Here is a 13,959-nt window from a genome sequence, read left to right as displayed (position 1 = left end):
ACGATGGTATTGTAGCAGCATTGTAAAACAAAATAATAATTTTTTATTCTCACCTATAAATAGCTGCCATCTTCTCTCTCTTCATTGTCTCATCTTCTCTCTCTCTCTCTCTCTCTCTAGAACATTCTCAGTCTTACATCTCTCTCACAATGGTTCATTTTTTTTGGCGTGGTCGTGGGTTTGACGTTATATGGTGGTTTGGTGGTGTGGTCCTGGCGGAGTGGGTCGAGATTGGCGTAGTGGTTGATCGAGTGGATCGAGATCGTTGAGATCGGTGGGGGTTTTGTCGAGTGGGTCAAGATCGGTGTGGTGTTGATCTAGCGGCGGTGCGTTGGCGGTGTTGATCTAGCAACGGTGGCGATGTTGATCTAGCAGCGGTGCGATTTGTGTTGTGTTTTGTGTGTTTTTCAGTGGGATTTTAGTTGAAGTTTTGCTCAACAACTGTCTGGGTTTTGATCGGGGTTGATCTTTTTCTTTTTTTCTTTTTTTTTTCTTTTTTTTTAATATGGGTTTTTGTTTCGATGGGATTTTGGTGGGCAGTAGTGGCGTGGTGGTGGTGACTAGGTTGTTTGGTGTTTTTTTAATGGGTTTGGTGGGTATTTGCTGGGTTTTTCTTTTTCTTAATTTAGATTTTTGGTTCCAATGGGATTTTGGTGGGCAATGGGTAATGGTGGCATGGTGGTGATGATTGGGTTGTTTGGTTGTTGAGAGAGAGACATAGAGGCAGGGACAAAAATGAGAGAGAGAAGAGTGATAGATAATTTGTTTATTATTTTATTGTATAATTTGTATTATTTTAATGTATTGTATTATAAAATAAAAGTTGGGACGTTGGGTATATTGTAAAATTATATATTATAATTGATAAAGTAAATTTTTGAGATGATAAAATAGAATTGGATAACATTTTTAGCAATATTCTTAAAAGTTAAAACAGTGACTAGTCCTAACAAATTTGACAAGCCAAGACTAGGGCTGTCCACGGGTCGGGCCGGGTCGGTTTTGGGCCCAACTCGGACTCGACCCGTCGGTGTCAGGTGGAGGGGCAGAGGAACCCCGAACCGACCGTCGGAAAAATCAGTCGAGTCAGTTTCGGGTGAGGGTGAGCGTCGCCGTCGGTTGGTTTCGGTCGGTTGCCGGAGTAAAAAAAATCATCGAGATCTGAAAAAAAAGGACGCCGGAATCTGGAAAATCTCTCCGGTATTTTCATTTTTTCTTGCTGGAATCTGAAATTTTTCACTAAAAATTGCTGGAATTGGCCGGATTTGGCTAAATCCCACTAAATCTAGCCAGATCTGGTCGAGATCTTGCCGAATCTGGCTTGATTTTGCAGGATTTGGCTGAATTTTTTATACAACTTCGGTCGGGTTCAGGAGTAGGGTTTTGGAGAAGCAAACCCGCCACTCGACCCACTAGTGTCGATTCTTGAGAACGGAAACCTGCCGCCGACTAACTGGACCTTCGATTCGGGCCGAAATCGGGTCAGCATATGATGGTTTGGCCGGGTTGTCGGACTTTGGTTGGGTCTGGATAGCCCTAGCCAAGACAAGTACTATAGGGTATTTATGGTCATAAATAAACTAAGTACTTTAAGGTCGGTCACTCATGATGTCACTCTCCACTCGTATTAACTACAAGTCTACAAGTATTACATCATTTAATGCAGAAAACTTTACTACCCATTGAAGAGAATCCAAATCTACTGATCTTGGCAGGTTTTTTTTTTTGGTTGTTTTTTTCACTTGTTCCATCAGTAAACAGTAAGAAGTTGGTGACTTAAATGAAGCTGAAAGTAAGATATCAGTGAAGATAAAAGTGTAAAAATGACAAGCTGTTAAAGAAACCCACAAGTGGCTGACACATAATCTATGTATTTAAGCTCTGAAATTGATGCAAGAGTTTACCATTTATTTTAATGGGCAATGCTTGTGTCCAGTAAATGTTTTTATTAGACACGGTAAGATTTGGACATGTATCCAAAATCTAACTTGTCCAATAAAATTTTTTACTGGACACAAGCTTAATTTTTTTAGCATTATTATAATTTAAAATTATAAAATTTATTTCATCATTTTAATCTTATTTTATTTTTAAATAATATAATGTTATATTATTATATTATAATTATATTAATATAATATTACAATAATATGTAATGTAATATCACATTACGGTCAACCAGTCGTCTCTTAAGATTGAACTCCTCACCATGCAGAAGAATTAGTCTGCATGTGGGCTGAACTACTTAGGAATGGTATTTTTGTACTTAAACTACTTCACCTATTTCATCCTAAAATATAATTGCATGTGGGCTGGACTTCGAGGCGTGGTACACCTCCCAACACCTACTTTTCTTTTGAGCAAATTAAAAATGTCTCTCAACACATCAAGGGAGTTTTATAATATAGTAGTGTGCTTCATTAGGCCAGTTTTTCAGTATTATTCAGCCTTATATATGTTGGATTCCCACAAGTTTTTCATCCTTCAAATTCTAGTTGTCAATGTTGTACAAAGGAGACAAATGGAAAATTAATATTGCTAATAGGCAAATAAATTATGCATTTGAGAAAACAAAACTATAATGTATATATAGGATGCAAATCGATTATCACCCATGAAATGCATGGTTATTTAAAAATATAATACTAAAATTGAGATAAATGATTTTTTCTTGCGAAGTGATTTTACTTGGACCAACTTTTTACTTTAAAATGGTGATTTGGTAGACTATGATATATAAGTTAGAGGTGAGATCTGTGATATATGCACTCTAGCTTGATGTGAAAAAGGTTATATAATATAATAGCTAGGCACGGTTAGAATTTTGTACTAGTTATCTTGGTTAAAATAAGTTTTTTTTTTTTTTTTTGCTGGAGTTGACTCATAAGTCATACCATACCTAATAAGTTTTTCTTGGAATAATAATAATAATAATAGCATATCGTAATTATATTATTATTTTTTTTATAAGAGTTATCTGTATATATTAAGAGGATTTAGAAAGTTAGTTATTGCTTTTTTCCTGTAAAAAATATCCCTAAATTAATTAACTAACAACTTAAAAATAGGGATAAAATAGTAAATTGGCAAAAGAAAGTTAGTTATTACTTTTTTATTTGTATATATTAAGAGGATTCAGAAAGTTAGTTATTGCTTTTTTCCTGTCAAAAATATTCCTAAATTAATTAACCAACAACTTAAAAATAGGGATAAAATAGTAAATTGGTAAAAGAAAGTTAGTTATTGTTTTTTTAATTGTCAAAAATACCCATACCTAAAACTTAAAAATGAGGTTAAAATAGTAAATTGACAAAAATAATAAATTCTTACTTCTATGTTGAAACTCCTCCAATCTACAAAACTCACCCCACGTATTCATATATATATATATATTTGTAATTGGAAAAAGTAGAAATTCCATAGTTGTCCTTACTCTAGAACTTTTCTTCTTTATTAAGAAGTTAAATGCCAAAAAACCATAAATTATATATTTGGGATCTAAATCGATCATCATGCATAAAATACATATATTTTATGTCATACTTCAATTGAGAAAAAAGATATGTTCTTACAAAGAGATTTTACTAAGACAAGTTTTTTATTTTAAATATTTGTTTGAAACGGTGATTTTGGTAAACTATGGTAGCTCGTAATGCATAAAATATTAGAATACTTACTTTTAAGTTTCTTGGTTATATTTTGTTGTTGATAATTTGATAATTAGGAGACTGGGGATTTGAATCTTGGATATTCTGATTAAAACACAATAGATGAATATAATTTGTTTTCCAATAAAAATGACCTAAAATAATATCACTTTAGATATAATAAAAGTTACATGGCTAAATAGAATTTGGGCAAAATTAAATGGTGCAAATTATATTTTAGTCTTGATATTTTTATTAGCAAACCTAGTTCAATTTAATTTTTGCTATAAAAATACTTTTTCCTAGGTGTAAATGCAACTCTTTAAAATAAATAAATAAAAAATATTTCGACATTTACATAGGGATTTGAAACCTAAAATATTTCTTGATCGTAAATACCAAAATATACAACCAATTGAATTATAAAATTCTTTATGGATATAAGTGCAACCTGATTGTTGGGATTTGAAGACTCTAAACCAATTTCATTAGTTTTGGGTTGGTTTGATTTGATTTAGGTAAGATAAAATTTGGATTTGGATGTTTTAGTTGGATTAGGGATGACAAATTTTTGATTTTGTCCTATAGGTATTTATGTATCCTATCTCAAATGGGGTAGAAAAAAAAATCCATGAGGAAGGGATGAGGAGGGTAGGGATAGGGTTTTAAACTTATCACCCACAATAAGTGTTGGATAGGGGTTCATATCAAGGATGTCAATACCGTACCGGAGGCCGTACCGGTTTGGCCACCGGTACGATATATTTCGGATACCAGTCAATACCGGTGTACCGTTTCGGGTTTACCGCTATTTTTTATATTTATAAATATATATATATATATATATATATGTATGTATGTATGTGTTTGTGTATATATATATTATAATAAATATAAAAGTTTACCATAAAATATTTCCTCAATTTAGAACTAGTTATTCATGGTTTTAAACTTTAGTATCAATTAAAAGGGAAAAAAAAAATAAAAAAATAAAATAGAAAGCTTAAAAGTTACCATTGCATACTAAGAAAACAAATAATACTAATAAGTTAATACAAATAAGTTACCATTTTGTCCTAACAAAAATTCAAAAATTACAAAACTTAAAAAAAAAAAAAAAAAAAAAAAATTTTTTCTGTACCGTCCGGTATTGCCCGAAATTGGCCGGTACGGCCGGTACGAGACCGGTATGGCCGGTATTTTTTCCGGTACGAAACAGGGGGGTCGAGTGTACCGGATTGCTGGCCGGTACGGTATATTCCGGCCGGTACGGTACGGTATTGACATCCATGGTTCATATTGGCTATCCACCTCACACTAAGGTAACGAAAACCTACCCATGGAAATAAGGATGACAACAGGCCAAAGGGAAACAAGCCATAATTGTGAGGAGAGATTGAGAAGTATTTTGGAGATAATAATAAGATGTGCATAAACCCACAAAAATAAATAAATAAATGACACTAGTGCTCATGGGAGTAAATGAGAAAGAATAGGAAGGGATGACAATGAGAGATGGAGACAGAGATACAAAAGAATAAAGTCTTAGTCACAAAACTTTTGAAGAAAGCCATGGATTCTCAAGAGATTAATTGAGCGACCATACGTATTCTTCTTTTACATTCTATCTTATCCAAAATCACACTCTATCTTTTTTGATTTTCTTAAGAAGAATTACATAACTATTCCCTATTGGTGCATTGATTGCTCTCATTTGCATATGATCAAACAATCTTAGGCGACTCTTACTCATATTTCTTCAAATATAAGAGCCACCCTATATTTAAACAATTTTTTTTCATTTTGTATCTCATCATTCATTGTATTTCCACTTACCTATATTAACATTTTCATTTAGTTACATTCATTTTATGAACAAGTTGCTTTTTAAGCCTAACATGCAATGTGTTAGGCATTGAAAATGTAAAATCATAATACCTAGAGAGGAAATTTCTCTATGTTTGATGTACTTTTTGCACCCACCATGAGACATAATCTCATTTATATTTATTGCTTGGATAAAAACTAAAAAGGGATTTGATGTTCGTTTTCTATTTGGAAAAGTGTTAATTGAGAAGCATGATAGGATCTTAACATGGAAACTAAAATTAATGGATTGTATCATCTTAGTAGACGTGAATGGAATATTTTGTTGCATTCATAGATAATTTTTCTTGTTATAGACAAATATATTTAATATGTACAAATCTGAAGCTTTGAAAATTTTCAAGAGTACAAAGAGGGAGTTGAAGATGAGCTAGGAAGAAATATTAAGATATTATGATCAAATTGTAGGGAGATTAGAAGATTTATTAAAAGGCAATGGGACAATATATTAACTTTACTGTACACAATACTAGAACAAAATAGCTAAAAGGCATAATAAAGCCCTATTAGACATTGTATGGTCACTATTTAAAGCCCAATATTTATTTCAAAAACATCTTGATAACCATAGCCACATGACCAAAATATCAAAAGTGGATGCATTAGTTTTGACCAAAAAAAATAAATAAAACAAAAAAGCAAAAACAAAAAACTATTTAATGGCAAGCAATTTTATATCTTTAACCAAAGGTGCATTAGTACATTCTTTTTCTCAAGAAGTAAATTAAGAAAGTGTTACAGGAAGAAAAAAAAAAAAAAGGCTAAAAATTCTTCTGGCAATAAGTATCGTAGCAAGTTGAAGCATTGTCGTACACTTGATTCATATCTGCCACATTGAGAATGTCCATGAGAATCTATTTGAAAGAACTTAGATATTATATGTTAATAATCAAACCCAATTTTATGCTCCATTATTAAATAATGAAGTTCAAACATAATATGTAATCACTGTGCATAGAAAAATAGGAAATTCCCGTAATAGTTACAAGAATATTCAATTTTACATGATGTTTTTTTCTTAGTGTTTTATTTAAAATTTTAAATAATATATTACAATATAAAGGTCAAAAGGAAGGAGTTAGGGGCAATTGTTGCCCTACCCTAAAGGGTTTCAGTTTGCTCATAGTTAAAAGAGCACAAGGGGAAATTAGTCAAATTGTTGCCCTACCCTAAAGGGTTTCAGTTTGCTCATAGTTAAAAGAGCACAAGGGCAATTGTTGGGGGAGGAGGGTTAATTTGTGATCACAGGGGAGCATGGTTGAGAGGTTTCAGTTGAGGCATTGGCTTTACTACAAGTGTAAGGTCGAGTTTTGGGCCCTTAGAGATGGCTTGCTATTGGCAGTCTAAATGGGGATCCTCTATTTAGAAGTTGAACTTGATGCAAGATCTGTTGTGAATATTGTTTAGTCTAGCTCGATGCCTAATAACAGAGCTTACTCACCCCTTTTAAATGATTGTAGGTCCCTACTCACCAGATTCCAGCAGGTGCAAGTGAACCATATTTTTGGGGAAGCGAATAGTTGCACGGATGCGTTAGCTAAGAAGGGATGCTTGCAGCAGGAAACACTTGTGTTGTTTAACAACCTTCCATCGCCTGATATTTCTTCTTTTGTATCTAACGATGCCAATGGTGTGTACTATGTAAAGTGCCATGCCAATACTATGCCTTTACTGGTGCTGTAGCCTGTAGCTCTTTTCTTTAATGAAGCTCCTTTTCACCCAAAAAATAAAAAAAACTAGTACGTCTATTCAAATATAATAAGTGTAAATTGACGTATGTATTTTATTATTAGGACCAAGAATAGAAATTAGAAGTTGTGAACGGCCAGAAGGGTCAATGGGAGGGCATACTTGAATGTTAACATAACTTAAAGAGTAAATAAGGTTTTTAAAGTTTAACCCTTCTGAATTTTTTTTTTTTTGGTTGAAAATAACCTTTTTATATTTAAGTGAATATCAGACACATGATACAAAACTTGATAAAATGTTGGTTATGAATTTTCGTTGTATGTAATCACCAAGTCATTTATCAAAACATGTTGACCGTGCAACATTTAACAAAGCTTTAGGAGCACAGTCAGGAGCTTCTCTTAGCAACAGACCTATTCACTTTAATAATTTTGCAAAGTTAAAAACTATTTACCATTGTAGAAATATCATACAAATGAGAAGCAATTTCACTTCTAGTGTCTTCTCTGAATTCCAAAAGCTATATCAAAGCCAACAATTATGTGCAAAAGAAAATGTCTTTGCATCTCACTTGCAGCAAGTTTTCTTATAGAAAGCATCATTGGCCAATTTTTTGACAACCAAATTGAACCCTGCCTACACACAGAACCAACCTAACCCATAACATCCAGAACATTGCAGCATCACAAAGTGTATCAAGAACCTATGTACCTCCTTAAACGCAATGCACCAGACTATCAATTTTTGGTAACAAAAGACCTTTACATTTTAAAATTTTAGCAATTGAAACTATGTATCCTTCCTTTTTTTTGTTTTTGTTTTTTTGTGATGGGTGGGGTGTTTTCAATGGACATGCTATGCATCATTTAGATCCCTCTCTCCACACATTAAATTCAGGAAGGAAGATTATCTAAGGTCTTTCTTACAGCCCTAAGAGTGTATAAATACTGGCACCTTCTACAAAAATTCCATATCTATCAATAAATATACTCAAGCTTTTATAGCCAAGAGTCTTGTAGCTCAATGACATTGGCTCTTCTTTAAGAGAATCAAGTTCGAATCCCCCCCTAACTATCAGGTAATTAATATATATATATTTGAGATTTTATAACTTATACATTCATTCCTATGAAAATCACCAACAATATTCATGTCTAGTGTGTGGATCATCATATGTGACGTGATTAAGTGAGTAGACACACGCAAAGTCTTACTTTAGTTCATGTGTTTTGAGCAAAAGACAGATGCATAAATGCGACTAATAAAGCTGCAAAACTTTTTAGATCGTAAGCATTCAGTAAACAACAGAAGGCTAAAGTTAATTGTCATTGTATAACAGAGTGGCTGAGCATGAAAATTTTCTGTGGTTAATTCATGCCGATTCAGCAATATGTTTTGGACTAGATACAGTATCACTCAATTCACAGCCCTTAGTTTCAAAAGGGAATGGCACTACACAAATACATGAAAATCTCAAAAAGAACAATGGGTGCTGTTTGATGACAATCATGTACATAAATCCACTGCCACAAGAGGACATAACATTCCACCAATTCTTCCACCTGAGCTTGCAATTCTGATGCCTGTAGTTCAAACTGAGGTTGGGTATATCTAGATTTCAGTGAAATAATATAAACATTAAATTCTTGCGACTAATTGAAACACTTTCAAGGATAAACATGATAAGTAACACTAATAAACAAGAGTAAAGATAAAAAGAATCTAACATATTTTTCAACTGCCCATGACTCAATTTTAAGAATGTCACTTCCATAGGTTAAAACAATGAGATAAGACAAATTAAAAGCTAAAAAGTTGTAAAGATCTTAAAGCATCTGGATGAATGTATAAGACCACTACCAACAAAAACAAAGATGGTAATTCAACTTCAAAGTTAGTTCCTAAACTTTGGCTCATTGAGCGATTTTATTTAGCCCCTGAAATTAAAACTAATTCTAAGACCCCAAGTGATCGATTTTAGTCCCTACCTAACTTAAATTGACGTAATTTAGTCCTAATGAAGCGGTAACATGTTAGTTTTTAGTTTGACCAAGTTATTTAAGGGACCAAAAGCTATCAATTTAAACTTAAAGCAGATTGTACACATTTATCTGGTTTTGCAAGTTAATGTCATCCAACCACTAGCAGGTATTTGTCTCCATCTTCTCTTGGAATTCTGCAAACATGCGAGAGCATTTCTCCTGTAGCTCTTTCCGAGCTATTGCTTCTGGACGTAGCTCCCTTGCTCTCTGCTCCTTCAAATCTTTCATTGTTATAATCCGCTCTTTCAACACCAAAGAAATTTTCTGCTTTAGCCCTTCATAGTCTACTTCTTCTAGATCCACCTCTTCCATATATACCCAGATGATTGATCCCTCCAAATACAATCCTCTCTTCCCCTTAAAATCTTTCATTTCACTAACCTGCTCTTCCAACACGAAAGAAATTTTCTTCAGCTTTAGCCTTTCATAATCTATTTCTTCCACATCCACCTCGACCCGGATTGATCCCGCCTTCAATGATCCCTCCTCCTTCAAAGATTTCACTAGCTCCTCTGGCAGGGCTTTCTCCAATGCGTCATTCACGTATGAGAGAAAAGTCAAGTCAAAAGTCTCCATCCACTCTCCATGATGTGGCTTAGGTGTTCTCAAAACATAAGTATCCCAAGGCACGCAAATGTGGAACTTGAGTTCGTTAGAGTCGGCTCCCATTACAAAACTCTCGTAAGTCCTCACAAAGTATTTTGTTTGGGAGCCGACTCTAACGAACTCAAGTTCCACATTTGTGTGCCTTGGGATACTTATTTTTTGAGAACACCTAAGCCGCATCATGGAGAGTGGATGGAGACTTTTGACTTGACTTTTCACTCGTACGTGAATGACGCATTGGAGAAAGCCCTGCCAGAGGAGCTAGTGAAATCTTTGAAGGAGGAGGGAGCTAGTGAAATCTTTGAAGGAGGAGGGATCTAGTGAAATCTTTGAAGGAGGAGGGATCATTGAAGGCGGGATCAATCCGGGTCGAGGTGGATGTGGAAGAAATAGATTATGAAAGGCTAAAGCTGAAGAAAATTTCTTTCGTGTTTCGTGTTGGAAGAGCAGTTTAATGCAATGAAAGATTTCGTTAGCTCGTAAGTCTTCAGATTTTGCTATTTCCATGGAAATAAGATACTTGCTCCAGAAAGGGCTAAGGAAAGTCCAAGTGGTGCCAACAACCCTCACAAGTTTGTAAGACAAATCAAACTGCAAAACAACAATAATATTTCTAAGAAACGCATAATAAATAAAATTAACCAACCAACAGAACAGAACAGCAACCCTACTAGAATCTAAGAAATTAATATATATATATATATATATATTAAAATTCAGATTCTACACAGCAAATTTATATATTAATTAAAAAATAAACCTGATTAAACTCATTAGAATATAACAAATTAATTAAATATAAATTCAGATTCTACACACAAACATGTAAACTCTCACCAATAGTACAGCTCTAATTAATTACTCTACACAAAAGAAATAAATAAATAATTGAGACTCAGCGCTAATTAAATGAATAATTCTTCATTGGCGAAAAAGAAAAAGAAAAAGAAAAAGAAAAAGAGAAGAAAGAAGAATTCATTACTCAATATTTTTGCTATTTTACTATTTTAATTTCGGTGTGCAATTAAATTTAATTTTTTATTCCGATTGGATCTACACATTTTTTTTTTTGGGGGGTTGCTAACTCAACGGTAGAGTACTCGGCTTTTAAGTGCGACTGGCAATTTTTACACATTTGTATGAAGCAACGTCTTCGTCTATACTATCTCTAGATCTTGTAAGACCGCGACTGATCCTCAAAGGAATGAATGGAAAAAGCAGCATGTCGTATCAATGTGGAATTCTGAGAATATTTTATTCTTAGCGGATCGGTTCAAAACTTTGTTTAAATTCTTGACGAAAAAAAATAAAATGAAATTTTGGGTTAAGCGAATAAATGGATACAGCTAAACAAAAAAAAAAAAAAAAAAAAGAAACGAGCAAATAAATTAGTCCTTGATGCGGGAAATGCTTACCTTGTTATTCCAATAATCGAGAGAGGATTGAGCCACTTTTCGAGTATTTGGGTGGTTTGTAGCCCCAAATGTCTACAGGTGGCCACCTTCGTCTTCAACCGTCACCATCGGCGTCGCCCACAAGTGCCGACCTTCCACGTGAGAGCCGTCGTCCACATGTCGCGACCTTCCATGACGGCCTTCGTCTTCAACCGTCACCATCGGCATCGAGAGTGGATAGAGCCACATCTTCCTCTCTCTCTTAAAACCCTAATCTGTCGATTCGATTCTCCCTATGATGTCGCGAAAATAAAAAAAAGTCGGTTGGGTTGGGTTGGGCTGGGCTTTAGTCTTTTCAAATGAATTTTTTAATTGGGCCGGGTTGGGTTTTTTTTTTTTTTTTTTTTTTTCTTTGAGTGCAATACGCTGGTCAAATTATTTATTTTTATTTTCTTTAAGATACTAAGTATTTTAATACATATAAAGGGATAGAAGAAATTAATTTAATTGGTCCGTCTTGGATTTGTTTTTTAACTTTTAAAAGATGAAAGTAGCTGCCCAATGAATTTCTTTTTATTCATAATCTAAAATACGGAAATCCTATCATCTATTCGACTTGCTCTCTCCTCTCAAATGTAGCTTCCCTCTTCTTCTTTCCTCAACCTTCCAACTCCCCTATTTTTTATGGGAGTTGAATTTGCGCAAAAGTAAAACTCCCAACCCTCGCTAGAACCTTACTCACCAGAGGTCCTCCTCTATAAATATATATAAAATTTACTTGTACTTCAAAATTACAAAAAACTTTCCGGTGGAAGATTAAAGAAATACTTTAAAAATTGTATTAAATTTCTGCATGTCGCACATTTCATAAAAAATTCTATGTACAACTTAAGGGGAATGTAGGAAATTATAATTTACTTTTTATATCATTGAAGACCAAAAATCAAGTTAATGATTGCAAAATAAGATAAAATAATATGAATAGTTGCTGGAAAAAGAGTTGTGAGATTGAAGTAACTATTTAAACTATAATTTAAAAATCAAAATATAATTGTCTTTTGTTAGTAATCCACGTTATAAACATATACTCCATTTTAATGTATTATCACATAAAAAATTTGAGGTCAAGAGTCTTATAGCTCAATGACTTGATATCATCTCTTTTATAAGCTCCTCTTCTCCATTGACACTCAAAATTCTTATTTGGTCCAATTTGTCTTATTCAGTCCTATTTAGTCCATTCTATTCAGTCCAATTCAGTTCATTCGGTTTTATTTAGTCCTATTCGGTCCATTTAGTCCACATTGGCCCTATTTGGTTTACACTGGTCCTATTCTATTCACTTCAGTCCTATTCGGTCCATTCTATCCACTTTGATCCACTTCAGTCCTATTCAGGCCATTTAGTCAACTTTGGTCCTATTCGGTCCATTTTGTCCACTTTGATTCTATTCAGTCCATTAAGCACAGTGGATCATGTTTATCATCACCATAAAATCTTATGTTTATGTTTTTCTTTTTTTAAGTAATTAATGGTTCAAAACTCGTCGTATGAGTGTAATTTATTGACCAGTGTATTTTGGTCCCTTCATGTGCATATGTTGAGGATTTGGTTAGTTTACTTCTATGGCTTTATATTTTTGTGCATATATATATATATATATACATGACAAGTTTTGAGTTGAATTCCATAAATCCCCTCTCGATTTTCCTTTTGTTCAAAGCATGTTTTGGACAAATTTAGTCTCTATGTTTGGTTGGTAGCTGGGGGTGTAAAACAAGACAAGTTGTGAACAAATCAAATTTAATATGTATAGATGCTCATCTAAGCTTGTTCATTAACTAAATGAACTAAGTTTGAGCTCAAGTTTGAAGTTCAATGACTAGTAAAACCAAACCTAGAAAAAACCAAATTAAGGTCAATTTGATATTTGTCTGAGTACCTGAAAATGATACTTCCACAATTCAGTGTTGAAATTTTATTTTATTTAATAAGTACAAACATATTTAATTGAAATAAAACAACAAATGTTGAAACTTTATTGAAGAATTTATTAAGAAATTTCTTTAATCTCACCATTTGTCTATACAAAAAGTGCGAATAATTGGCAGTTTTGTCGAGTAAGGCGGTTCTGTTCAACATGGACATGATGTACTATGTAAAATAAAAAATTATGTAGTTTTTGTGAGTGGTTCTATAAGTACCTGCTTTTTTTTTCTTTTTTCTTTTTTCTTTTTGTAGTTATTTTAGTTAGGATTGGAAAAAAAAAAAAGGGATTTTGTCCTTTGAGCAAATTAATCTTTAAAAAAATGTTTGTGGTATTTGGTATTTTCAATTGTTTTGCAAGGTTAGCCACAGTAAATCTGAAAGAGAAGCAACAATAGTACACACTCGATAAGTTTTAATGGAAGCATATGTTAGTACTCACACACTCACAGTCAAGTATTTTAAGTTGTTGGTCTATTTCTGACACTATCTGTAAATCCTAGAACTTAAGAATATGTTTTCTAACACTATTGAATCATCCTAGAACTTAAGTATTAATAGGCCTTATGGTTGTAATATGTATCTTTCATCTCAGCTACGGTAGGAAAGCTTGGAAGATAGATTTTGTTACTTGTTCTTCTTTTTATGCTTAATGAATTTAGAGTTTAGCCCAAAAAAAGAAGAAGAAGAAAGTTGACAAGATTTTAC

General features: G+C 33.3%; 1 protein-coding gene across 12 annotated transcripts in view; it reads right to left on the bottom strand.

Moving 5' to 3' along the window:
• Positions 1 to 11,568, bottom strand: part of LOC126727566 (uncharacterized) — a 43,201-nt gene extending 31,633 nt beyond the window's left edge. For 2 of the 12 annotated variants that reach the window (XM_050433292.1, XM_050433291.1), the window contains exon 1: positions 9,716 to 9,986. In XM_050433292.1, the coding sequence (XP_050289249.1) occupies positions 9,716 to 9,934 (219 nt within the window). In that variant the 5' untranslated portion in view covers positions 9,935 to 9,986. Of the gene's footprint in view, positions 1 to 8,536; positions 8,835 to 9,362; positions 9,988 to 10,052; positions 10,463 to 11,286 lie in introns of those variants that run through there. The other 10 variants (XM_050433297.1, XM_050433295.1, XM_050433296.1 and 7 more) reach the window with 9 other exon arrangements.
• Between the last annotated feature and the right edge of the window lie 2,391 nt (positions 11,569 to 13,959).

The sequence above is a fragment of the Quercus robur genome, chromosome 5 (assembly GCF_932294415.1).
Source record: "Quercus robur chromosome 5, dhQueRobu3.1, whole genome shotgun sequence".
NCBI lineage: Eukaryota > Viridiplantae > Streptophyta > Magnoliopsida > Fagales > Fagaceae > Quercus > Quercus robur.
This window is presented reverse-complemented; position numbering and strand designations above follow the sequence as displayed.